A 24,861-nucleotide genomic window follows, 5' to 3' on the forward strand; every position below is an offset into this window, starting at 1 on the left:
ACGTGCGCCGCATAGCGTCGAAACATGCACATATTGCATTGCAGTTGCATATTATTACACCAGGTAGGACGCCATGTAGTCGATGCGCAGGTAGCGGCACAAGGCACATATATATAAGTTCTTCCTCAAACTTATTTAGGTGCCTTGTGCCGCTACCTGCGCATCGACTACATGGCGTCCTACCTGGTGTAATAATATGCAACTGCAATGCAAAATGTGCATGTTTCGACGCTATGCGGCGCACGTGTCAGATCGCGTGTCTGCTCGCGCTCTAGGACGCGTTTACAGGGCTTTTTTTTTTTTCGTTGGTTACTAGCAAGCCCCGGCGTAGTGTGAGAATGGCACTACTCATAATTCCGTGCAGTAAAGAAAAAAAAATACCTGGCCTGGCTCATTAGTACAGTAGCAGACTCCCACGTAGCGGACCTGGGTTCATGCCCGGCGGGAACTGTTCTTTTTTTTTTTTCTCATTCCCGGCGATAGCTGTCACGGACACCGGCTGAGGCGGACACCATCGCCTACCGAAACAACTATTGAAATGAGCCCATAACAGCTGACGCTCTAAAAAAGAATGGCCAGTCGAAAATGTAACGTCATGTGCTGTTTTAAACGCCGGTTCAGCTTTGGTAGAAGGGAAGGAAACAATAAGTAGGTCGTGCACGAGAATGGGATCAGTGCGAAGGCTGTGATGATGAAGCCGACAGAGGCAGCAGCCATGCATAGCATTCAGAATCACGTTACCCTTGAGGCTCTGAATACAGCTCAAGTTCGGGTGCAGATGCCTTGCGAGCCAGCGTCTACTTAATAGGCGCCAGCCAAACGAGTCGTGCCGAGAAACTTAATCGAAGGGAAACGAGCCGATACGCGAGTTATATTCGTTTGGGTAGTAATCAAGTGTGCTCACGCCAAGCGTGACGGCCACTTTACCTTTCTCTGCCGGCGCAGGAAAAAAACTCGCGACGGATATGCGGAAGTGGTGCACGTAAGTCCTCTGCCGTTTCCTGCATTTCGTTCGTGTTAGTATTATTTTTGTCGATACTCTATTGCATCAAAGCGTCCATTAAGAGAAATAAATAATTGAGTTGTAGTAGCAATCTATCTACAATACAAGAAAAGCCTGTCTTATCCTGACGACTGGCTTAATAAGCCAGACGCTGCCTCGAAGTTTTCGCGCCAGTGCTCTGTGACGTCATCAAATTGGACGGAGTTTGCTCGGGGCCTAGTTGAGTTGTTATAGGTAAAATGCACTACATTGTATTTTAAAGGGGCCGAAGGCAGAACATGGGCAGTTTTGAGAGCTTTCACTGGGGTCACAAAGACCAAAGTACGAATTAGTGGTTTGAAATTTATGACCTCGGGAGACGAACCGGCGTCAGGGTTTCGGCGGGAAGTTCAAAGTTTCAAGTTTGACCTCCATTTTCTCCTCTTAACTCAAAATTAACGCAGATATAGTTTTGAAGTGATACCTTATCAGTCTAGTCTGATGTAATGTTTCTATTTAGTGTCCCTTTAAAGCGAAGAGAGGAGGAGGTTGGGGGACTGGCATAACGTAAAGCTATTCCAATCTCATTTTATTCCGAGTCCTTCATTAGCCTTCCAGATAGATGAAAATGCCTCGGGCTTATCCCACATGGGCGACGTCCGAGCCATTCTGACCTCTCATGAAGGTATAATGGCGTATTTGGAATTAAAATAAACTGATTTGAATAGGCTTGTCTTTACCCCGGCTCAAGCGCTCATTAGCAGTGCAAGTTCAGGGATAGGCGAAAGACCATTTTGACATGTGTGGTGCCCCCTGTCGGTGACACTGTGCTCCTACACAAGCGAAAAGAAAGGGGCAGTAAGTTTATCGCTCAAATCATTGCGTTACAAATTGATTGCGTAGTGTGTATTGATCGGCTAGCCTTAGGAGCACTTAGGCGCTAGTATTTTTGTCCGGCGCATCGCTCACTCGTAGCCACCCCTCAGTTCTCGTGTTCGCGCTTACGCCCGAGAAATGAGAGTGAGCGTACTTGTGAGGTGAGCGCGCCGACGTTGATTTGATTAAGCGACGTCAAAGCTATCGCATTAACCGACGTGCTGATCGGGAGACAGAGCTGCGTGTGCGAACGGCAGCAGACGAGCCTCTTGACGAGGAGCGATTGCGGCGATTGTGAAAGCGATCCGCCAACACAAGCGGACCTGCCAAGGAAGAACACGAAGCATGGAGCGCGTACTACCCTTTGCTAGGGGGCGAGGGCGAGTCTCTTGTCACGGTAGTTCCGTGCACCACTGCGGAAGTTACGGGGACCCCGGCCAATCAATCAGTCAGTTTTATTTCGGTTTCCGTACTAGAGAATCTGAGGCTGGCAAGACAGAAAGCAGTCTCGACGACTGCTTGACGAGGCTCACCAACTCAACTTCTGAAACAGGAGGGCTGACACACCTAAAGGGTATCCTTCCGCGCTTTGTTTTCCGTGCAAGCACTTGCGTTTATGCAAGCCTCGCGGCATTGTTCCCGCTGCACGGAACTAATGAGGCAATGTACGGTTGTACGTCCACTAAGCGCGTACTTCGCACCGCCGTCTCCTCGCCGCGGCCGGCTGGCCGGGTGGGCGGTTCTGGGAAGAGAAAAGAACGGAGGTTCGGCGAGAGGGGAGAAGGGCCGTTGTCTGGCCTCGCGTGTGGCGGCAACGCGTGCCGCGACTGTCCAAGCCAAGCCGCAGTGCTAACACCCTCTCCCTCACCCCTTCCTTCCATCGCGCGTTTTCACACACCGTCGGAAGTCGCGTTGCGGCGTCCCACAATCCTACTTGGAACGCGCGCGGCGCGGAAGCCGTCCAAGCAGCGTGCTGGCTCAAAGCTTCCGCGCGCGCAACTCTCCGTGTTCATACCGCTTCGACGTGCTACCGTACCACAGCTATATACAGCCCCTGGTCCCCAAACGCTCAAGTGTTCTCGTCTCGAACGGCGCGGCTTTCCTGGTTTCTCGATTACCCGATGTGAAACGTCCCAGCTGATGACAGTGGCGGCTACTGCAGCTGCTTTCTCCCTTTTGCTGCTAGACTAGGACGATCGAGCTGAATAACCCACCACTCCTGCCACCCCATCGTCGTCACTTTCTCGTCTGTATCTTGCTGGACAGGGCAAGTTCGCGAGGAACGGGACAGCGATGACCCACTGCAACAGACGTGGCTTTCTGAGCGGTTCCGGATTTGAAACGGCAGCACGTGATAGCTGATGCGGCCACCCCCTGGAAGCTACGCAGATCGATTTTACGTAGTTTTCAGCAGCCCGGCAACAGTGATTACGCCACGTTTAGCACGGCTTTTGCAAGACAGTTGGCGATCAAGGCCTGTGCTACACACTTTGCATAAAGACCGGCTCTTTGATCGGCGGTTGTGACCAGTGACCTCCGGGCTTCTCGCGGCCTTCCTGATCGCTGCTAATCGAGCGGCCGTCTACCAGTCATCGGAGGAAAGCGTGACAAGGCGGCTTGTTTCGCTACGCCAGTTGCCGTTTTCAAGTTGAACGCGTTTCGCCGGCGTCGTGGTTCGTCGCCCGTGTGTTGCTTCACGGAGCATTAAGCTGCTTGCCGCCTTCTCGTTTTGCCCGGTCCTCGCTGTCAATTGTCGCGCGAGCGTCTTTTCAAGGGCGGCTCCGCTCAACCGGTAAGTGTCCCGTGCTTCTCAGTTCGAAGTGGCATTGTTTTGCCCATGTCTTCTTCACTGCCGTTGTCCTAATGTGCCAGGTGTTCTTTAGCAGTCGCCTGTGGCTGATCGCGCAGTATTCTGTTCTTTGATCGTGATTGCTGGATGTAGAAATCGAAAGGCGTACTTTGACTGAGAACAAAATTCTGATTGTTAAGCTCTTAAAACTAATCACCTTGGGGATAACCTTTGGGAGAAAAAATGAATAAGAGGTGAAACGCCTCGGAGTCATTCCAAAGGTGTTGAAGTTGTATATAAGAAACCCACTAAAATATCGCACCACATACAATTTACACATTCAAGAGGACCCCCATGCTTCACTGCAACAAAATAAATGTAAGAAAAAAAGATAACAAAATGCTAAAAAGCAAACGAACGCGGAGAAGAAACGGGATGATAATAGATATTAGAAGTATTGAGCGACATTGCTTCGTGTTAACGCTTGCGCGTTTCTATTCAACTTCAGATGAAGGTTACACTTAGCACATGTACCCTCAACTCAGCAATAACCGTAGAGAACAGGGCACAATGATTGCATGAAGGAATGAGAGGGAAACGCTCCGTTCTTATCGTGTATCGATTGTCCCCTTATCTGGCCGTGAAACGCGAGTAGAACAATGGGGACAATGTAGGTGCTTCGACTATCGGCAGCGCGAATGCTACAGAGCGCGTAAGTTCCGGCTATAGCATTGCCTGCGGGGCTGGCGCCTTTCTCCCAGTGTTTCCCGACAAATATTACCGGATGCAATTCCGGCGCTCTGTTGAAATCATAGAGTTTCCTGCAATATACTATGACCTATCATGGGAATGATGGGAATTGGGTGGATTTGCCTGATCTCCATGCTCGTGGATTCAGACGTTCTTGTGGTTTTGTTTGTTACGCTTGGTATGCCTTCATTGTCGGAAATTTCAGAGCAATCTATACTCTTCGAAGTGCAGAAGGCGCTGCGGACACGTACACATCGCTGCTAATTGCAACGATGGAGCTTGTCGAGGTGGTCAAATCGAAACGCGCCAGGCGTCTCAAGGCACTGGCATACCCGCGATTAATTCATAAGGGCGTTTCACATCGCTTGTCGATTCATGCGTCCGTGGCGTAATGGTTTCAATATTGGCCTTCTCTTCTATAGAGGTCCTGTGCTGGAATCCTGCCGTCGGACAATTTTAATAATGTTTATCGAATCATTTATTACACTGTACATCGTTGAAAATGACTACTGCACAAGGTCACAAGGCCGTTTGAGGCCAGAAGGACGAAGTTTAGGCAAATCCATGCACTTCCCATAATTCCCATGCTGGTACAGCCTTTACAGCTCCCGTACACTAGCGCCAGAGTTCACTCTACTAATTATTGTACAAAACTCCATGGTTGAAATGACGAAGTAGCACATAGATCTGCATTCGTCTAATCTATATGCTCGTACAATGTCTTCACACGCCTTTGTGCCTGTATTACACGCTGCTGAAATATCGGAGCAATGATAGCTTTCTAGACATAGCAAGACTACTAGTAAGCATCGGCGCTCTTTCGTATTATTGCTTATTATTGCATTTACTACTCAATTTGCTATCGAATAGAATCAATTAGGAAAGCTAGAAGCCGTTTGAAGCCAGAAGGACAAAGTTTAGCCAATCACTTCCACGTTGGATGAACTGCCGTGCCTGAATCTACCGTTTGCCAATAGCGCCAGAGTTTCCCCTGGTGACCTTTGGCAGAAACTCTTGTGCCCTCTACTAATCTTATTGAGCTATGCGTCCCGTTTTTGTCAAAAGGGTGTCGGCATCGCTCTACGATGAAGACCATTGTCGCTAGTGCGGTTATCTCATGCAGCAACTTCCACGAACTTAACGGCGACGAATGATCGGTATGTCCATACAATGGGTTCCATTAAAAGCGCTGAATTTATTCTTTGGACTGTAAGAAACCTTGAAGCAGCGCTTTGACGTTTGAATCCTTAATTTTAATAATTAAGGGGTAATAAATGACATCAGGAAGAGCGAAATATAGGTATGACCACACTGCGTACATAAGTGATCGGTCGGTTTCTTTATTTGTTAAAGTGGGGCTTTTTTATATATGCCACCTGACTTTCTGTAGGCCATAACTTTTTTTTTTTTTTAAATCGCCTGTGGCAGACAAATAATTTTAGTCACTGAGCTGGAAAACTCACAGAGGCGGACATTACTTGCATGTTTAATCGAAACGCGTAATCGAGCAATCAACAAGAAAAATCACTACTCAGCTATTTAATTATTTGCTTTACGGCACATCTTGCAGTTTACGAATTGTGGCCGGTGATTTGGCAAGGACTATTTTTGTGTTCCTACGCCACGACACTTGTTTGAAGCAAGGTTCCGCGATCATACGTAGACGTTGTTATGCGGTTTGCATTGACTGTAGAAATCGCGGCAGTTCAGCGTAGTAGTGTCACTAAATTCAGATTACATTAAGCATTCGTTGTTAAAACATTATTCTTCCTATTCGAAACAGTTTTTTTTTCTTTTTTTTTTTTGTCGGGAGTGTGCCGAAAGCTGTAGAGTGGTTGAAATTGTGAAGCCTTAAGGACAGTAATCGCTGCGACAAAAGTCATATTCAATCACAAATGAACTTCGAGAAGGTTAATAATATCGCTAGCAGCAGCAGCCTCTCTTATATTCACTGCAGAACGAAGGCTTCTCCCAGCGATCTCCAACAGCCCTCGTCTTTTGTAAGCCGACTCCGCTAAACGGCTGAAAATTTGACTAATCTCATCCCACCGCCTAATCCTCTGCCGTCCGCGACTGCGCTTCCGTTCTCTTAGCATCTGTTCTGCAACTTTGATAGACCACCCTATGTCTACACTCTACGCAATAGATAGCTTGGACAACTCCGTCTTCTATTTAGACCAGTCTATAGAATGTCGCCAATCCCACTGTGCTCCCTAATCCACATCGCTGTCTTTCTGTATCTAAACGCCTGGTCTGTAATTTTATTGTTCCACCGCTCGTTGTGGAGTCCTCAACTTCTCAAGCTTTGTTGACTTCGAGCATAGGCGCTGTACTGGAACATTGTTAGTACTGCTCCAGTTGTGCTCATTTCCTTTCAACCATACCGCCAAGCCGCCGCTCGACCTGGGTGTGTCTGCACTTTGCATTCCAATCTATCGATAGCCGCCAACAAAGAAGAAAGAGAAAAGCTTGCAGCACACAATGCCTTATGTACTACGACAAGGTTCATATGTAAAGGCGCAGGAAATGTTCCAACCTGGACCCCATACAAAAGCCGTTGTAGGAAACGTGTCCTTATGATCTCCTTTCTTGTTCAATTCAAAGATAAATGATGGATAACTTCGAGTGCACGACAACGAGACAGAGTGAGGCACGAACTTATTCACAGAGCGCTTGCTGTATGTGCGTGTGTGTCTCACTTTTGTCCCGTTGTTCGCTGCCATTAAGTTATTCGTGATGAACCAACTGGCTTGACAGTCTATTCTGTGAACATCAGCAGTCATTCTCTTGAAAGGCAACACAATGCCGTGTATGCTTTTTACCAGGTTTACAAATTAGTCAAATTTACGTATTGGCCACAATTCCCCCTGCTGACTCAGCACCGGCATAACGGCGTAGAACGCAGCCACCAGCGCCGCATTTCCGCCTATAACGCGTGACGTCACCAACACACGGCGGCGCTGTCGTGACTTCCGTAAAGGGAATAAGAGAAAGAAACGGGCACCTTATACTGACGTCATTTTTTTTTTCTCCTGATGCATGATCAACACTCGTGAAGTATTCAAAAGTTGCTTCCCTTGCAAAAATTGTTCGTGACATTGAATTCCATCTCAACAGAAAATATATTGAAAACAAGTAGTTATAGAAACACAACGGAATCTTATAACGACTTCTGTAAGAATGAAGTTTGTGGGGCAAGCCTCTTTCTGGAACCGACCTAAAAGCGAGAAATAAGTGTCGACAGCACGCACACACAACACGCACGCACATACACATCACACCCCACCTTGAGGAAAGTTGATCTCTTTCCTAAACGTTGACAATACAGTTGCTTTCCAAGTGCATCAACATTTCATTATATAGCTGAAGAAACGGAGCACACTTATGAAAATTGCATTTTTAATGGTTTAACGTATCGGCCGTGGTACGGCCTTTGTCAGAATAAAATATATTCTGACAAAGGCCGTGCCACGGCCGAAACGTTAAACCATTAAAAATGCAATTTCCGTAAGTGTGCTCCGTTTCTTCAGCTACCTATGCACCGGACCTACAGAACCGTCTTCTGTATTATGTATATATATATATATATATATATAATATGACTTCAAGTTAGAGGTATCTACGGCTTCCACAAGGTTATAATTGATGCACTTGTTGAAAAACCTGGACTGACGTTGAGAAAGGTCGATTTCCGGCCGAAACGTCGACAATAAACAGTTTATATATATGAGAGAGAGAGAGAGAGAGAGAGAGAGAGAGAGAGACGGTATGTTGTTCGCAAGGCACAGTGCAGGTACTAAGAACATCCGCTTTACTAATCCAACGAAGTGCATACTGGTTACGCTCTTCGGTTGGTATAGATACAGTGTCAGCTACCAAGGCGGAATGCAAATTTCGCGGTGGTCGGTATAAGGAGTCGCGCACTTATCACGCGTGTACTGTGCCATGCTTTGCGAGCCCGTTTATTTGGGAGACCGCGCTTCCGTGCCGCGATGACTGTCGCGATATCGGCAGAACGCGGACACCCGGCAGCGCAAGCCGGCCAGCTCCGGCTCCAACTGGCTATCGAACGCCCGTCTCGACTTCGGTCACAACTGTAACGGCGAGCTTCCTGTAATCTCTTCGGCTGGCACAGCGGAAGTGGAAGGGGTGGAGTTCTGCACTCGCACCGTGCAGTTTCTCGGTGGTGTCCGCAATGCACCGTTGCAGTGCGGTCGTCGGTTACCCCCGTCGCCTCGCTTTGCATCTTTTTTCGTGTTCATCTTATTTTTCATCTTTTTTATTATTCTTTTGTGTTTGTCGCGCCTCGCGCGTGGCCCGACCAGTTTGCTTGAACCTGGTCGCAAAATCGTTTTATACTTTGCGTTGTCGACAGTATGCGTTAAGAATGTACGTTCAGGAGTTGGCTACATACATACTATATATAACCCTTATCTTGCACGGCCTTCGCTGGAAAGCAAGTTTAGAATACGGCGACGTTTGGCCGACCCATATAATTTTGTGGTGCGAGTGCTTGAGTTATGTCCCCCGATTTCCATTCGTTTCTCTGTTTCATTTTTGCACTTCCTTGATTAGCTCTTTGCTGCCGCGTACCCTCTCTTACCGAAGTCGCTGGCCCGGGCTGTGGACGTGCCATAAACGGAAAGTTTCTATAACGTATTAGTATCTTCTTTCTTTCTTTCCTTCTTTCTTTCTTTAAATGTTGTCGGTCGCGTTGGCCAAGTGAGCACGGCGTATACTGCTGCCAAGTACGAGACCGAGGGTTCGATTCCTTACCGCGACGGCCGCATTCAGAAAGGGGGCGGCAACGCTAGAACACCTTTTCCGCACTCTGGGTGCACGTTAAAGGACAACAGGTCAGAGTTACACTTGGAAGTCCTCCTCAGGCAGCGTCTCCCGTAGTTCCTCGCTTTTGGAACGGTAAATTCTACATGTCGTTGGTTTTGTGTGACGGTGCAACACTGGACAAAAAAAAAAAAACAGCGACTAGTTGTTGTGACTTGTATAGACATGTCGTCACGGCGATAACCTTACACCGTTTAGAAGTCGGCACTTGCTTTTTATTTCTTCTGCCTAGTTTAGCGCTCTTTCTCAAACCCGTTGAATCACGACCGACAAGCCTGAGAAGTCGCACTAACAATCAATTCAACGTGTCAATTAGTTGATCGGTTAATCAATTGTTCATTGCTTCATTCGATCAATCAGAAGTGGCCGTGGCACTGTTCCCCTGGCGATCAATGCATTTTCTTCGCATTCCGCGTAGGCTGTTATGGGGGGGCTGTTATGCGTAGACTGTTTGACGCGTGATTTTGGTGGCCTCACTGTGCCTGCAGGAGCGAGATTACGATCCTCACGTAAGAACTCGCTCGCAAACTACAGGCTCGCGTACAGCCCCATTCACGCGGAACCTGGTTGTTCTCTTTCCATCGATCAGGTAACGTCTAAACCAAGTTCGAGTTCCCAGGCGTCGTCGTTTGCGAGCGCTGATGGCCTGTGATACAACACGATATCGTGTCTTATGGCGAAATTCCAAGCGACTAAAGACATGGCGCGCTGTATTGCACATGAAATGACGGGATCGCGTCTGAACTCTGCGGCGCTGTAAATAAAAGGGGAACGGAAGTAGCGGGGACGGGCGGAAGCGGAGGTGATGAGCCGTAATTATTTGCTTCCGGTATTCGTGCTGTTGTCGCATATACTATTGTGCGCTTGTGTCAGCGTTCGTCGCATCTGTTATTTTGCTCTTGCTTTCTCTCTCCCTCTTTTTTATGTTCTTTGCCAAGCGGTGTACTGGGGGATTCTGGGATTGCCGGTTCTGACGAGGCACGTCTACCTTTTCTTTTTTTTCGTGTAAGAAAGCTTTTGCAACGGTTTCTTAACGACTGCCTCCTCGTTTTGTTCTCAATAACACCGACAATAATAATAATAATAGTAATAATAATAATAATAATAATAATAATAATAATAATAATCTTATTAAATCAAGCAATAAATTATTTAACACGTCCAGGAACAACACGGAGGTCCGAGTGCTGATGCAGACAAGCAAAAACAAAAGTACAACTCACAAGTAACATGATAATAGACGAAATAAACTGCATAAATAGCTACATAATAAGCAACAATACAGCTATATCACGCAATTGCGGGACGGAGCACACGTACACAAGGAGCGAGGAACTGTGTGAAGACAACAGAAGAGGGCATCTAGAAAGGAGTCTCAAAGACGAAGTTCGAAGCTCGAAACAGAAAAAAAAAGACAGTGCGTTTTGAAAGATTTCAAGATGAAGATTGTGACAGTTGTATAATGTTTGTATTAATCATAATAATTATGATGATAATAACAAATAATAAGTACTTAACCAATGACCCCAAATAACCCCAAAGCAACACCGGTGCCCGTGTTTGAAGGGGCTCCAAGGCTGTACGGCGGCGCAGACAGATGGTAACTTCCCGACCTAAACACAGCTACAATTAGCGGTGTTTATTAAACTGCTATTTCGCATGACAGAGCCACTGCGCAGCCCTGGAGCCCCTTCGACCACGAACAAGAGTGTTGCAAGTCATATCGTACGCGACTGTACGCAAACCTTGCACAATGGTCATAAAACAAAAAAAAAATCACGTTTCTTTCTTCATTCCTTTCTTTCTAACTGTGCATGCTGTGCCATTTAAAACAGGCACGTCGAAGGCCCGGCACCTCTGTCTACGAGCGCGAACTCGCCGTTCGCTGTGCCGCCGCCGGCCTTAATGGGAACCAACGGACCGTGACGGCCTAGGAAGCTTCGTACACCGGGGAACGCCATGACCGGCCGTATGGACGTAGCACACGCACGCACACGCATACACACACCACATGCCACGTACACGGACAGGCGCGGTGACCCCGCGGATTAACGGCGAGCGTCCCCAATTTTTCGAGCGCGTATACCCAGCGGCGACGTGACCGGGTCAGGGCCCGCGCAAGAAACGCTCGCAACCGCGCTCGAGGGCCGTCATTGGCCGGAGCGGGTATTTATTTTAGCCCTCAGTGACCCCCTCCACCACCGCATCACCGCCAGCGTGCCACCATCATCAGGGAACGCGGACGCGGCGGAAAAACGTTCTCGTGCGTAGCCGTTTATAACTGCTTGTCATGCACGGCGTCGATGTTTTGCTTGTGCGCCTTGCGTCTGTTGTAATGTTTTTTTTTTCGTTGGCGCGCCCCTTATAGATTGGGCAGTCAGCGTTGGCGCGACGTGTAGACTGGTCTATAGACCAGTGGAGCCGGCTCGCTTGTCTTTGACGGGCGTTCTCTTTGGGATGCAATTTGCTTGACGGAGCGGCCGGGGCTTGCCTGATTGGCTCGCCAGCCTGTCTACACTCCCGAGTTTTGCGGCCAGGCGCTCCTCGATAAGTGGGTCGCCGAGGTTATACTGCAGTGCGCATTTGGAATATGCGTACAGGCACCGCGGTCTCTAATTCTGGAGGTCGCAGGCCCGAGCCAGAAATGGTAAGATACCCGTCGGCCTGCCTGTATAAGCAGTGCAATCTTGACACTTTTTGGCAACGTAGCGCTGTGTGCGCGCCGGTATGTGGGAAGGCGTTGGCATCGTGTGGCAGGCTGCGAAGCCATTTGCAGCACGGATCAGTTTCTCCTTTTCCTTGTTTATTTTTTGTCTTCGTTTCTCTTGCTTTGGGCGCGTTCTATAGGCAAGTCCGAAGATTCGGCACATGCCGTCGGCCTATCAGAGGCTATCCGAGACTGCTGCTAAGATGGTTTAATCGAGTCGCGCGCTGGCACCTTAATCTCCTGTACAGGGGTCTTCGATTAGCTAAGCCTGTTTTGCTCGTGCGCGCGCTCTTCGAGATGTAAAGATTGACGACGGTGTAAAAGCGACCGGTTACATCCGCGTACGCGCACCTCCCTCTGCAAATGGGCCGGGCGGGTCCGGCCAGGATCGTGCTGGAGAAAAACCAATCTTTCGATTTGGCCGCCGACTGCTCCGTCGCGCCGTGCTTCCGCCGAAAGAAGTAGTGCGCACCGGCGGCGAGGAATCGGCGTGATTGTTTTCTGTTATCTTCTGCTCACGAGCTTGTAGAACGAGTTCGATGAGACGGCGCGCGAGCCCTAGGAATTTTCGTTGCGTGCTCGTCGAATGCCCCGCCCTGTCTGGTAACGCCAGTTTTCTTCTTCTTTCGCCTAATTAATGCATCCGCGTTAATGACCTTAGTGTGCAGTTGTGCACACCGACCCTGCGCATCTCTCGGCGTTGGTTCCGTGATATAGCTGCAATCGGCAGCGATTGCAGGCTAGGGCGTGCAGTTACCTCTGGTTTGCGTACGCGTACCCGTGCCTATAACCTGTGCATTGCATCTGCCTTTGCCAAACCTGACGGGCCGGAACTACGTGCCTAGCGTAGAAACTAGAAAGCAAGTATAGATACTGCGTAACGTTCAGATTGTTTTGCGCGCCTGTGAAATGCAGCGGTCCAGCTTTCCCGCTTCGTCTGTCGTCGCAGCCTAGGTGTCATTAGGTAGCATACGAGGTTTTTTTTTTTTTTTTTTTTTTATCCACGTGCCTTCTCTCCTTAGTTCGTGTGTTACGTGACACCATCGGACAAAAAAAAAATATCTTCCACCTACGCCCACCATGACTCTAAGCGGCGCTTGCTAACACTACCAGGGCTAGACCTACTAAACATGAATGACGGATTGATAGCCGTCGCCGTAGCACAGTTTGTAGCGCAACGCACGCGTAACGCAGAGGTGGTGGGTTCGGTCTCCACTGGCTACAAGTTATATTTTCGTCCACTTTCATTTCATTATTTTTTACATTTCAATTTCAACCACAGCTAATTTCCCCGGCGCTTTGCTTGGCTTCATTCTCTGTTGGCTTTATGTGGTCATGATTAAGAAAATCTAGCACCTCGGTTTCTCTTCTTCTCTCGTGTATATATATATATATATATATATATATATATATATATATATATATTATTACGCCGCATCTTGACTTGAAATGCTGACGCATTTCTCCCGCATATCCCGCTAGATTGCCACAGAATTTTTTTTTCTATTGAACTGCCGTTGTCGTTCCGACCGGCGTCGGTCTTCTCAGGGAAGAAGTTGTGATTCTGATTGGTCCATGCTGCGTTTTATGCGTCTGGTTGCTGTAACGGGTTTACTTGTTAAAAAAAAAAGCATAATTGACTCAGAACAAGTTCATCGAAGATATTATCAGGTGTCTTTAAGCCATACGCCATGTCGTGACCTCATTTCTTGTTTCCTGTACTTCGAGGTGCGCTGTGTTAAGCCATAAGGAAAGAGAAAAAACAAGCAAAAGCTAGCAAAAAATTGACGCAACCCGGCATCGTGCCTGAATTCGAACAAGACTCTGTGAAATAGACATCCATCTTGACTCCACTGGCTGAAGTGAGCATGCCGGTCACTGCGAATGCCGGACCGTCTTAGCAAAGGATACCGTATGTGTCGTCTCCTCGGGGCATCTAGGTGTCTTGTGCCAAGGTCGTATGCAGTCGGTGCAGACACCGTCGCCCTTGGTGATTTCTTGATGGTGATTGATATAGATTTCTGTGGACACGAAGGTTCTCGGTCAGACGCTAGGCGTCTTTGGCTGAGCGATTAACCCGAACAGTGCAGTTTGTTTAATTCGTGTTGAACTTAGAAACTTAAGGAGTTAAAGGTCGTGGGAAAGGAGGGGAGGGGGGAGAGTGGCGAGCGTCGATTGTATCTGCTCGTATTAGCTTTCTGGGCTGTTAATCTAATCCAGCTTGCTTGCTTGTTTCTCTTTGTTTCATTTCTTTTGTTTACCTTCCGTTGCATAGACGCGTTCTTGACGCCTCGAACCGAGAAGTCGTTCGCCGCCTGTACTGATCCCAATCTGCGTTTGTGTTTCGCTTCACAATTGCCGTTCACCTATAATTGCTTCGTTCACCGCGGGAATGAGTTGGAAAGCTCGATGGAGGCAACGCCCGTGACGATTAAGTCGACCTGTGGCCACGAAATACCTTTGACAGTATATGCTGTTGCTTCTTCGATATTCGTTGGCAGAAAGCATGATTCGATAAAGGGCAAGCAGAGAAGGACAAGAATCGACCCACTTCCTTTTCAGGCATTCCGGTCGCAAAGCCGACCCCGCCCGACTGCATGGCTGAGAGAGACAGTCTTCCTTTTGTTTTTCTTTCTTTCTGTAAGTGGCTCAGTGGCTGCGGCATTCTGTTGCGAGAATGAAGGCACTGGCTTGATTCGAGCGGACGCGGCCGGATTACCTTGGAGCGTCCCTATGCTTTATTCAGGTGCATGTTAAAAAAAAAACCTAGGTCGTCAAAAAATATCCTGGAGTTCTTGCTATGGCGTATTTTGTTACCATTTTTGTTCCTTTCAGTCGTTAAACCTCATCAATGAATAAATTAACAAAAATTATTTTCATCATCATTGTCATCATCATCATCAGCAGCAGCAGCCTGGCTAGGCCCTCTGCAGGGCAAAGGCCTCTCCCATACTTCTCCAACTATCCCGGTCTTGTGCTAATTGTGGCCATGTTGTCCCTGCTTCTTCTTCATCTCTCTACATTAATTCATTGGATAGGTCGATCGTCCGTCTTATTTATTTATTTATAACACCGCAAATAAATAGAGCTAGGAGAGGCGTCGTAGTAGTAGTCTCCACATTAATTACCTGGAGTGTCAACATGCATCCATTCGCGAGGCCAGACGAGCGTTTTCGCATTTTACCGCTATCTGAATGCTATCGCGCCGCGGCTGGGAAACTAACGCCGGTACCCTGTGTTCAGCAGCGGAATTCCATAAGCCTCCACGGCGGGTCTCTCGCTCTCTCTCGCTTTGTTTCGCGAACTAAGTTCAACGTCATTAGTCACCAATTCCACGCAGTTGTCAAACGTTTTCTTTTTCTTTCAATAAACTGTGCATCCTCTCTGTCATCCTCTCTCCCTGCCCTATACTTTCCTCACTGCCTTCTGCTCGCCGCTTTCAGGTGTCAGTGAAACTCTGCCCTCCTATCCCGTTTTTCCCTATCTTATAGATGCAACCAGATACCAAGCGCTCAATGAACCAAAGGAAAGCGCAGGGGTAGTTACCTGTTCTTGCTTAAGTGAAGGGACGTGGGAGAAAAGTCAGTTTGACCGGAAAGGCGCAGCATCGATTGCGATAGCAAATTTGTAGAAAGGTATGCGAAGTAAGAACAGAAATTTTATTGGCCGTGTAAACTTGTAGACATTCGCTTACTAACTAAATTAACAAGCATGGCATCATGCGCTCACAAGCAAACATGAAGGCATCTCACTCGATGACCGCGCACACTCGCTGTCAAAACGCTGGAGTGAAGAAGTGCGGCAGCAACAGCGAGCGAATTGACCTTCCTGCTGCCTCTCGCTTCAACGCGGACTAAGCGGCGAGAGACAACGCACACGAAGCTATCAGTACTCGGCGCAATCTGTCCACATTGCAGATTGTCTTCAACGTAGGACCCGCGCGCTACTGCGGCTTACGCAGCCGCCGCCGGAGTAGAACGCCCTCCCCCTACCTCCCCGCCCCCCGGGGGTCTTGAGCGCGCGAGAGTGAGCCACCAACGTCGGCTCACGCTCGCACGCGTTCACTGGCGTATACAGCATACGGCGTGCGCAGATGTTAGCGCACTTGAACTTTATACGGAACATCACGGCGACGACGTCGTCGTAAATGTGCCTGGAGTGTCCATACAATTGCTATCGCAATAAAAGAACGATTTGCCGCAGAAGGGAGCCGTACCCCGAACCTCCAAATGACGCTTCCCATGCCCGACGAGTTGAGCAACGGCGGGGTCTGCTGACCCCTGCAACCACTTGTTGCACTGTGTGCTAACTAAACCTAGAAGCCGCATGCGTCATTCATAAAGGGAAAGAAAGAAATCCGCTATTTACTATAATGATTTTCGCTGTGAATGCTTATCCACCAGGTGATCACGTAAAACGTGGTCGCTACAACTGCAGTGCTTTGCGCGGCTTCCGACATCGCGCTCGCTCACCTATGAGTGCTCACCATCTTGGAGGCCATATTCTGCTTACTCTAGTTGTCGGTGCTATTTCGCACGTCCGTGTCCGGTACTCCGTAAACTTTCTACGTATAGGCAGACAGGCAAGATCTCGCTATTGTGCGCATGCGCATACGTCCAGCCAAAAAGCTGGTATGTTGGCATCGTGTGGTTGCTGCTAACCATATTTATTTATTTATTTATTTATTTATTTATACATACGTACTGCAGCCCTAAGAGGGTTATCGCAAGAGTGGGGTGCAAAATTAAAGGTGCCACGCACACAGGCAGAAGGGGGTACACAAGTCAAAGATACAAGGCACACAGCAAAGCACTAGTAAACAAAATATGAAAAAAAAAATTGTCTCAGTACGTGCATGTATGCATATAAACATTGTCAGTAATATATGTATCATGTATTACTGACAAGCCCGTCAGTTTCCCCGATACTTTTCCGCCAATTACGGTTATTGTCTTCTTTCGCAGGCCTTTCGCGGGGTCGCCGATAAAGGAGGCTAGCTGGTCGCCAAAAAAAAAAAAAATATTGTGCTTCGTACGGGACGCGTATACTCGTTAGCACAGCCACCGCGGAACCGTGGCTACGGTTTACCTCTCGCGTTGATAGCCCGCGTTAATCTTTCGCGACTGGTTCGGGAACTCCTGACCGGTTTGGGGACGGTCGTTATGCTTGATTGCGATCGCTCGGCGCGGGTGACGGCCGTTAATGGTGCGGAGGTATGTCGAGCAGCGTGCGAGCGTCAGCGCGTTCGGCTTGACGCAAATAAGCCTCATTGCCTGGGACGAGCCCGTTCACGTGTCATCTACGAGTGAACGTGAAAAAAAAAAAAAAAAAAAAAAAACGAGCGGGAAGGTATAGGCCGGGGAATCGGCGCGTATAATGACAGGGAAATTCAAATGAGCCACGAATGCCGGGGGCTTTCCCCCTGTATTGTAGAAGGGCTCAAATGTTACAGTAAGTTCATTTCAAATGGCGCCCTGTAGGAAAAGGTAATTTGATATTCTTTCACGTGTTCGGCAGGCCCGCCGATTCGTGAATAGGCTTTGAGGTATGTGTAACCGATGTTGCTTCTGTGAACGTTTGAGTTTCCAACAAACACCGCAAGGGGGAATTCTGGCGCTGTATAGCGTATACGGGAGAGGCAAATATGACGGTTCAGCCTTTGTGGGAATGGCGGTTAGTACACGTATCACCTATCTTGACCACCTCGGGTTCCGTAACGTGCTCCTAGCTCTAAATACACGATCGTTTATTCTTTTCTTGTTATTATTTCGTGCCCCATTGAACTACGGCCGCCACGGACAAAATAGAACCGGCTGCCTCAGACTTAGCGGAGCACCGTCCTAGCCATTGGGCTATCGCGGCGTCTGTTATAGAAATGCTGACGTGGTATTTTGGACTTGTCATTTCTTGCGTTAAATGAAATACCAGCCCTCTTTAAACCCTTGAAAAAAGATGCAGGTGCGCGTTAGGGACCCCTGAATAACTTCTGTAATACTTGTTCCTGCGAACCAGTTTCGGCTCCGTTACCCAGGAAACGCATGCGTCGAGACGTCATGATACGCCAATTGACCTCTGTTCGTGCAGTCGCAGCATGCGGCTTGCACATGCCAATCCATAAGGAACGCGCACATAACTGTTGTGTATATCCCATAAGTGCTACGTCATCCTACCTAATCTTGTTTGTATACGGAACTCCAGCAAACTTTGCTCTCTGTCATGACGTCACGATAACGTCGATGACTGTAGGTCTGGCGTTTCGAAAGGAACGTTAGTACGAAGTTAAATATTTTAAGTGTTTCCCAACCGTTCTTTTGCGTGCGAAAAGTCTATACGGTAGTTTGTGGAAATAAACAAAATAAAAGAATGTGTCAGTACTCCTTCAAGAAAAGAAGGAAACTGAAGGCTAGTTGTTCCTTGTACGTTCGCAAATCTTTAGCGACTGCTTGCTGGAAGGATTATTAGGCATGGGCTATCGTGGTTTCTTTCACGCGTGTTTGACCCGCGATTGATCTCTGCGTAAACAGGCCTTATGGGTGTGCGTAACTGCTGCGCTCTCGGATGGCTTTCGAAGAGCGACTGTAATTTTTGCTCGGCCACTTTTAGAATCGTAATATTCTCCGTAGGTAATGAATGGCTTGTAGAAGCATTTAGTATAAGTTGCTCGTGTGTAGTTGTGCGTGGCCTCGGGAAATTAGGAGTAAAACAAATTAAACAACGGATTGTGAATTAAATAAATTAATAGAAGATTATGTGCTTGATAGTGTTGAAGCATCACGAACAATTCTGTAACCTCCAGACTCTCGAACAGCGACGTATAGCGCCTATTTAATTTTGTTTTCAGATTGTACTGTGCGTGATCTCATTTTTGCTCCAGCCCAACCTAGTTATTTTCTTTTCCTCACAACTCATTTAAACTTTATCGTAACTTTTTTTCACGTGAGAGCGTTGTACGCTTTCTTAATTTCTCGGCGGCTCCAGGGTTCTGGCTGACTCAAGTTATGCCTACTCCATGCGTCATTAGGCACGTGACGGCGCAGCCAATTGGCAGAAGGTGGCGCCACGTCATGAGTGTATAAAATGAGCGCGTTCATGTCGTTGCGAGGTCTACAAACGGTATGATGCTTTCGCATTCCCGCACGTAAGCAGTCTTAAATGTCTTTGCCGAATATTTTGTTGTATTGGTTGCGGCGCGGCATAATGTGAAAAAGAAATTATATACAAAAGCATGGCTGCCTGTCTTATGCAGCCACGATGGGTGACAGACCTGTGAAATGTATTGTCCGCAAACATCGCTCCTGGTTGTCCAGGTTGGTCACTTCGTAAAAGACTCTCCGACCTCTTTGACGCAAATATGGGGCGCTGGGGGTCACATCAAACAACGTCTACGTACTGACACCTATACGTACTTCTCCGCATTACGCAAATGTCAATTGAGGCTGCCTGGATTTCTAGCCGCATAAGTAGGTTCGTAATTTTGTACAAATCGCAACGCCCTTTTGTATGGCCGCTGCGATCGAGCAATGTGTTCGTTCATATCTTTGAAGTAGGCCGTTCATATCTTTCAATTTTCTCTACGCCATTCCTCGGGAGCGAGATCGGCATGCCCACCTGAGTCACATGCAAAGTGCGCCGGGCCGCAGTTTCGAATCTCACAATCTCACGCACGCACGCGCACACAATAGGCAGACAGAAGTGATGGAGCCGGGAAACTTCGTCCCGTGTAATTAAAAAGAAAAGCAGCGCAGCGGAGCCCTGCCACGGCAAACAAATAAAACTTAAACTAACCTATTGTGTAACGCCTTCTGAGAGGCTCGAGCGCGCTTGAATAGAGCCTGCTTGAATAGAGCACGCGAGGCCACCGCCATTTGTCATTCAGGCGATCGCATACGTCGGGTCCCAGACGATCACGTGTCCTGGAGCGACACGAATGCGCCCGCTGGAGAAGTCGTTGGCGAGCGCGGCTAGGTTGTCCATGTGAGTGGTGACCTCTACTACATGTCACAGGGCGGCAACAGCCTGTCCGTATCGGTTGTCGGGGCATGTGTCACCTCGCCATGGTTGCACGTGAACGCTAGGCACCGGTGTAACAACGGGACAGGTCCCGTATCCTCCTGCTTGAAATGACGAGGCCGGCCAACCACGCGAACATAACCGGGCATGCACCATTGATGAATGCACGCGACAGGGATATAACCGTGGTTGGCGACCGCTTTTCCCGATCTATGGTGAAGAAAAAAGAAAGCTTTGATATTGTCCCGTTGTTGTATAGTGACGACGAAAAACCAAACGTTGCCAGAAGTGCGAGTTGAAAATCGAATTCCTTTACTGGACGAACTTCGACCCAATCAAACAATAATCGAATCAATAACGACAATCGCAACGACAACGTATATTTCGCACTGTTGCTTGCTTGACGTCGGCGGCGTCATTCTCTATGAATACGCCTTGTTATATTGGCCGGGTGGCTGTTGCAGTGTTTGCATTGGTGGGGATATGTTACTAGTTCATGTGCGAAATGGATCCAGACTCGCATTAACGAAGCACGTTTGCTATTGTCTGATATAGTAATGAAGCTGCAGTTTAAGTTAGTCGGTTAGACATTGATTCGGAGAAACACGTTGTTTTGCGCAGAACCAACAATGAATCCTAACCAACTGGCCCAACTTGCCGTCTTGAAACCAATACAAAACCACTTCATGAAGGAACGGGGCGCAGCAGCATATCTCGTCACCTTTTAAGGTCGCTTTTTTTTTTTGTTGGTTTCGTGCATAACACCGAGTTTTTCAGAAACAATGCCGGTTGCGTGTATCTTGTCTTCTTTTTATCGTTGCGTGGTGGCATAGATGGGAACAGTGGTTAGACAGTCCCAGCTCGTCCGTGAACGTTATTACCGTTTGCGGAATCGCTGGATCACCGGATTGGTGAACGCCAGCAACAATGCTTGTAGCGACGACGTGTGATGCCGAGTTGAACCAGACAGCACACAAAGCTAATACTTCAGTGACCTTCCATATCTTTAACTGCTCGTGTCTAGCGTTGGTATCCATGGACGTAATCGTCAACGTGAGGTACTTTTATGGTTTTCCTTCGACGAGAACACTCGCGCGACACAAATATTTTTCGAAGCCGTTGTAGTTGAACAAAGCGGCACAAGGTGTTGCTGCCAGCTTTGCTGTAGTCACAGATATCTGACTATTTTTCACCGCCCCGTTTAAAAGCCGTTAAATCATCATCATCATCATCATCATCATCATCATGGTATGCCGTAGCCGTCCTCGGCTTCTGTAACCCGGTAACCAGCAAACTGTAAAAAAAAAGTTTACGAACAAGCTAAAGCTCTCTGACTCTTTTTGTCTCTGACTCTGACATTGTTTGTTTGCCGTCTTCCTGATTATGACGAAGGCCACCAACCCCAAGGACTCTTCGGTGGGGCGTTTGAGTGACGCGTCTCTCTTTTGTCGCTCGGTTTGTGCAGGTTCTCCCGGTTCGTGCGGCTGGAGAGACAATGCCCGGATATGAGGACAGCACCGACACGTGGATCGCGTTCCGGTGATGCGCTCGCGCAGAAGCCAGAGCGTGCCTTTCCGGCCATGACCTGACGTCGTCGGGCAATCGTTACACAGGGGCAGCAAGGTAACTATGCTGCGTGACATTTTCTCACGTGTACAGCCTATTCTCGCGCCTCTTAATTTACACCTTCCGCAGTGACACAATGGCTTCTACTGTGCTGTTGCACTGCTAAGGCAGGAGGCCGTGGGCGCGATTACGAACGAGTTATTATGGACTCGGCACCTACCTAGGAAGGAAGAAAAAGAAACACAAAGCAAAGAACAGGAAGGAACAAGCGCAGCACAACATTATAATGCAAGTAAACTGTAGTAAACTTGTCGGCCCTGGTGATCTGAAAAAAGAAAGGACTCGAGAATTAGTTTTCAGTCCCGACATAAATGCTTGAACAAATGAAACAAGAACTGACGTTGTTGTTGCCTCAAAACTGCAATTATTGCCTAGGCGTCTGCGTCAGCTTAGGCAGTATTTTCTTCGTCCTTGTCTTCCACAGAAAACGGTATAATTGGCCGCCGGGATGGCAACCGCATCCCTGTCATTTTTTTTGTTTACTCTGATACTGCTGCCATATTAGCAATTGTAATATTTTATGTTGTTTCTGCGATGCTCAACGCTGTTAAATATATTGGGCAATGTTTCACTCCGATGAACGCATTACCCACAGGCGATCTGTGGGACCTAAATATAGAACACCAGGGCTCAGTGGTTGTAAGGCCTCTGTGTTGATGCTGTAGCTTGTGGCAGCCTCAAATTTCTCGGTGTGTGTGTGTGTGTGTGTGTGTGTGTGTGTGTGTGTGTGTGTGTGTGTGTGTGTGTGTGTGTGTCATTATGTTGGTTTTTTCATCGGCGAGAACTCAGTCTAAATTATGTTACTCAATGACAAGGAAACTACGCTAAAGAAACGTTCGGCATGATGCACTCAAATATATTCGCTGCGCTACAGGCGTGGCGTGTGTCGTAGGTAGAAGACGATGAGATTAAAGCGTAGGGCGGACAGCTCGTTCTGGCAGGCGTGGGTGACAGTAATTGCGGCTCACTAGAGAGGAACCGGCTACCTGTCACCATGGTAAAGCTGACGTAGCGGCCATGGAGGAGCAGGAGATCGTTGAAGTGCGATGTATGCCATACTAATTAACTGCGAGAAATTGCTTAAAGGCCTTTCACGTGCAGTAACGACTGCCTGGGTATGCTCACGTAAGTTTTCCAACGTTTAAATGTGCGAAGCTGGAAACAACTTCATACTGATGTGGTGCTGCTCAGAATATATATTTGCAGTCAGCATTTTCCTTAATTTCTTAAGCTGTACTAAAGCAACACAGAACGAGTAGAAATTCTTTTGCAGGTTAAATTTCAGTGCTAATAGTGTTAACCTCGCCTTTTTTCAGCGTCCTGAAATCGTTGTGTGTTGCTCATATTTTCTATCTCTTTCTCTCGCTCTCGTGTTTTCAGGTGCTGGGAAAGAGACGCTCGATGCTATGCGGGTGATCATGCTCCGGCAGAAGAACTTCAAGTACTTCTACTTCGCGGCCGCCATCTTTTCGCTCAGTCTTCTCCTCCTGTCCCTGCTGAAGACCGGTGTGAGCAACGAGGACAACGCGATCGCGCCCGCGTCGCTGCCGTACGGCGACGCGGACGCCTTGTCGGCGTCTTACAGGATCCTCGTCTGGGACGTCGGCAAGCGCATGGCGAGACGGTTCCTGCGCTCCTTCGGCGACACCGAGAAGGACCCGTTCGCGTTGTGCAGCGTGCGCAACTGCGTCCTGGAAACGTCCAACGACAGGATCGCCGACGCGGACGCCGTCATGTTTCACCTGCACCTCACCAAGGGGCCCCACACGCTGCCAAACTCCCGCAGGAGGCCCGGCCAGTTCTGGATCTTCTTCACCGACGAGTCCCCGCTGCATACGTTCCTACTTACCAGGCGCTACAACATGAGCCACTACAACGGCCTGTTCAACCTGAGCATGACTTACCGCGGCGACTCCGATGTGCCGGTGCCTTACGGCCGGACGGTCCAGCTGTCCGAGGCTCCCGGCGAGCCGGACGTCGCGGTGTCGCGAGACTACGCGGCCTCGAAGAACAAGCTGGTAGCCATCTTGGGTAGCAACTGCGGCGGGGCCAACTTGCGCTGGCCGTACGTCAAGGAGCTAGCCAAGCACGTCAAGGTGGACGTCTACGGCGGCTGCGGCACCAAGGTCTGTCCGGGACACTTCACGCGGGACTGCGACGTCACTAAAGCGTACAAGTTTTACTTGGCGTTCGAGAACAGCAACTGCCGCGAGTACGTAACCGAGAAGCTCTGGTGGAACGCCTACCACAAGGAGGTCGTTCCCGTCGTCATGGGCGCGTCCAAGCAGGAGTACGCCAGGCTGGCGCCGCCACATTCCTTCATCCACGTGGAGGACTTCAGGGATCCCGAAGACCTTGCCAGATACCTGCTGTACTTGGACGGCAACGCGAGTGCCTACAACGAGTACTTCGCGTGGAAGAGCAAGTACGCGGTGAGAAACGAGCACGGCTACTTTGGCTCCCCGTCGCTTCATTTGTGTCGAATGTGCGAGGCTGTGAATCGCCTTCAGGGCACGACCAAGGTCTACAACAACCTCGAGAGCTTCTGGAATCCCAAGACGGACTGCCGGCCCCCCGTGTGGGTGCCTACTTACTAAAGCATGTGATATGTAATATGTGCTACGTTAGGTATTGCATTGTTTCTTTTTCAGTGGTGATATACCCATGGGCTCACATTTCGACTTTCGCATAGCGAATGTCTAGTCACGAGACAAAGCACTGTTGCGTGATGATTGCGTGCGCACGGAAGTTTTCCGCGCAGGAACACTCAGTTGTGCGGCTTAAATTTCTAAGCTGTGAACGGGATCGTGTGTAGCCGTTCGTGATATGTTTGTTAAAACGCGGTTCCTGTTTGTTGACAATTCTAGTCACCTTCCCCGTAGACGGTCACCTACATAAAGAATTTGTTTCCGCTTAACATATGTTCATAAGATGTCACAAGTTTTCGTTTATGGGCGATTGTGTATCGTGCGTCTAAGCCGCATAGCGGCATTCACCCGCTTAATTATAGCACGGAATATAGAGTGCTATACGTTCCAAGCGCGTTCGTGTCTGTGAAAGTGGGTACACAAAATGCATTAAAGTGGATATTTTTTTATTCCTGTTGTGTGTCACTCCTGCGTCTCGCAGTGCGTTTCGATCTCGGCAAAATCGGTCGCCGAGCGCTTAACATTTTTGTGCGCTGCTCACGTGAATGTTTATACTTCCTTTTTTGTGTTGCTGTGTGTACACCGTCTGCGAACATCTTGTGGACGTTTGTTTAACTGCACGCGTCGT

The 24,861-nt window shown here is 48.5% G+C and overlaps 1 protein-coding gene across 3 annotated transcripts in view; it reads left to right on the forward strand.

Annotated features, from left to right (window-relative positions):
- The window catches only part of LOC126544906 (4-galactosyl-N-acetylglucosaminide 3-alpha-L-fucosyltransferase FUT6), a 54,268-nt gene extending 29,586 nt beyond the window's left edge, over window positions 1–24,682 (forward strand). For 2 of the 3 annotated variants that reach the window (XM_050192449.3, XM_050192450.3), the window contains exons 2-3: window positions 21,425–21,582; window positions 22,966–24,682. In XM_050192449.3, coding sequence (XP_050048406.1) covers window positions 22,992–24,182 — 1,191 coding nt within the window. In that variant the 5' untranslated portion in view covers window positions 21,425–21,582; window positions 22,966–22,991 and the 3' untranslated portion in view covers window positions 24,183–24,682. Of the gene's footprint in view, window positions 1–2,772; window positions 3,651–21,424; window positions 21,583–22,965 lie in introns of those variants that run through there. The other variant, XM_050192448.3, reaches the window with a different exon arrangement.
- Window positions 24,683–24,861: the final 179 nt, after the last annotated feature.

This window comes from Dermacentor andersoni, chromosome 10 (assembly GCF_023375885.2).
Source record: "Dermacentor andersoni chromosome 10, qqDerAnde1_hic_scaffold, whole genome shotgun sequence".
In the NCBI taxonomy this organism is placed as follows: Eukaryota; Metazoa; Arthropoda; class Arachnida; order Ixodida; family Ixodidae; genus Dermacentor; species Dermacentor andersoni.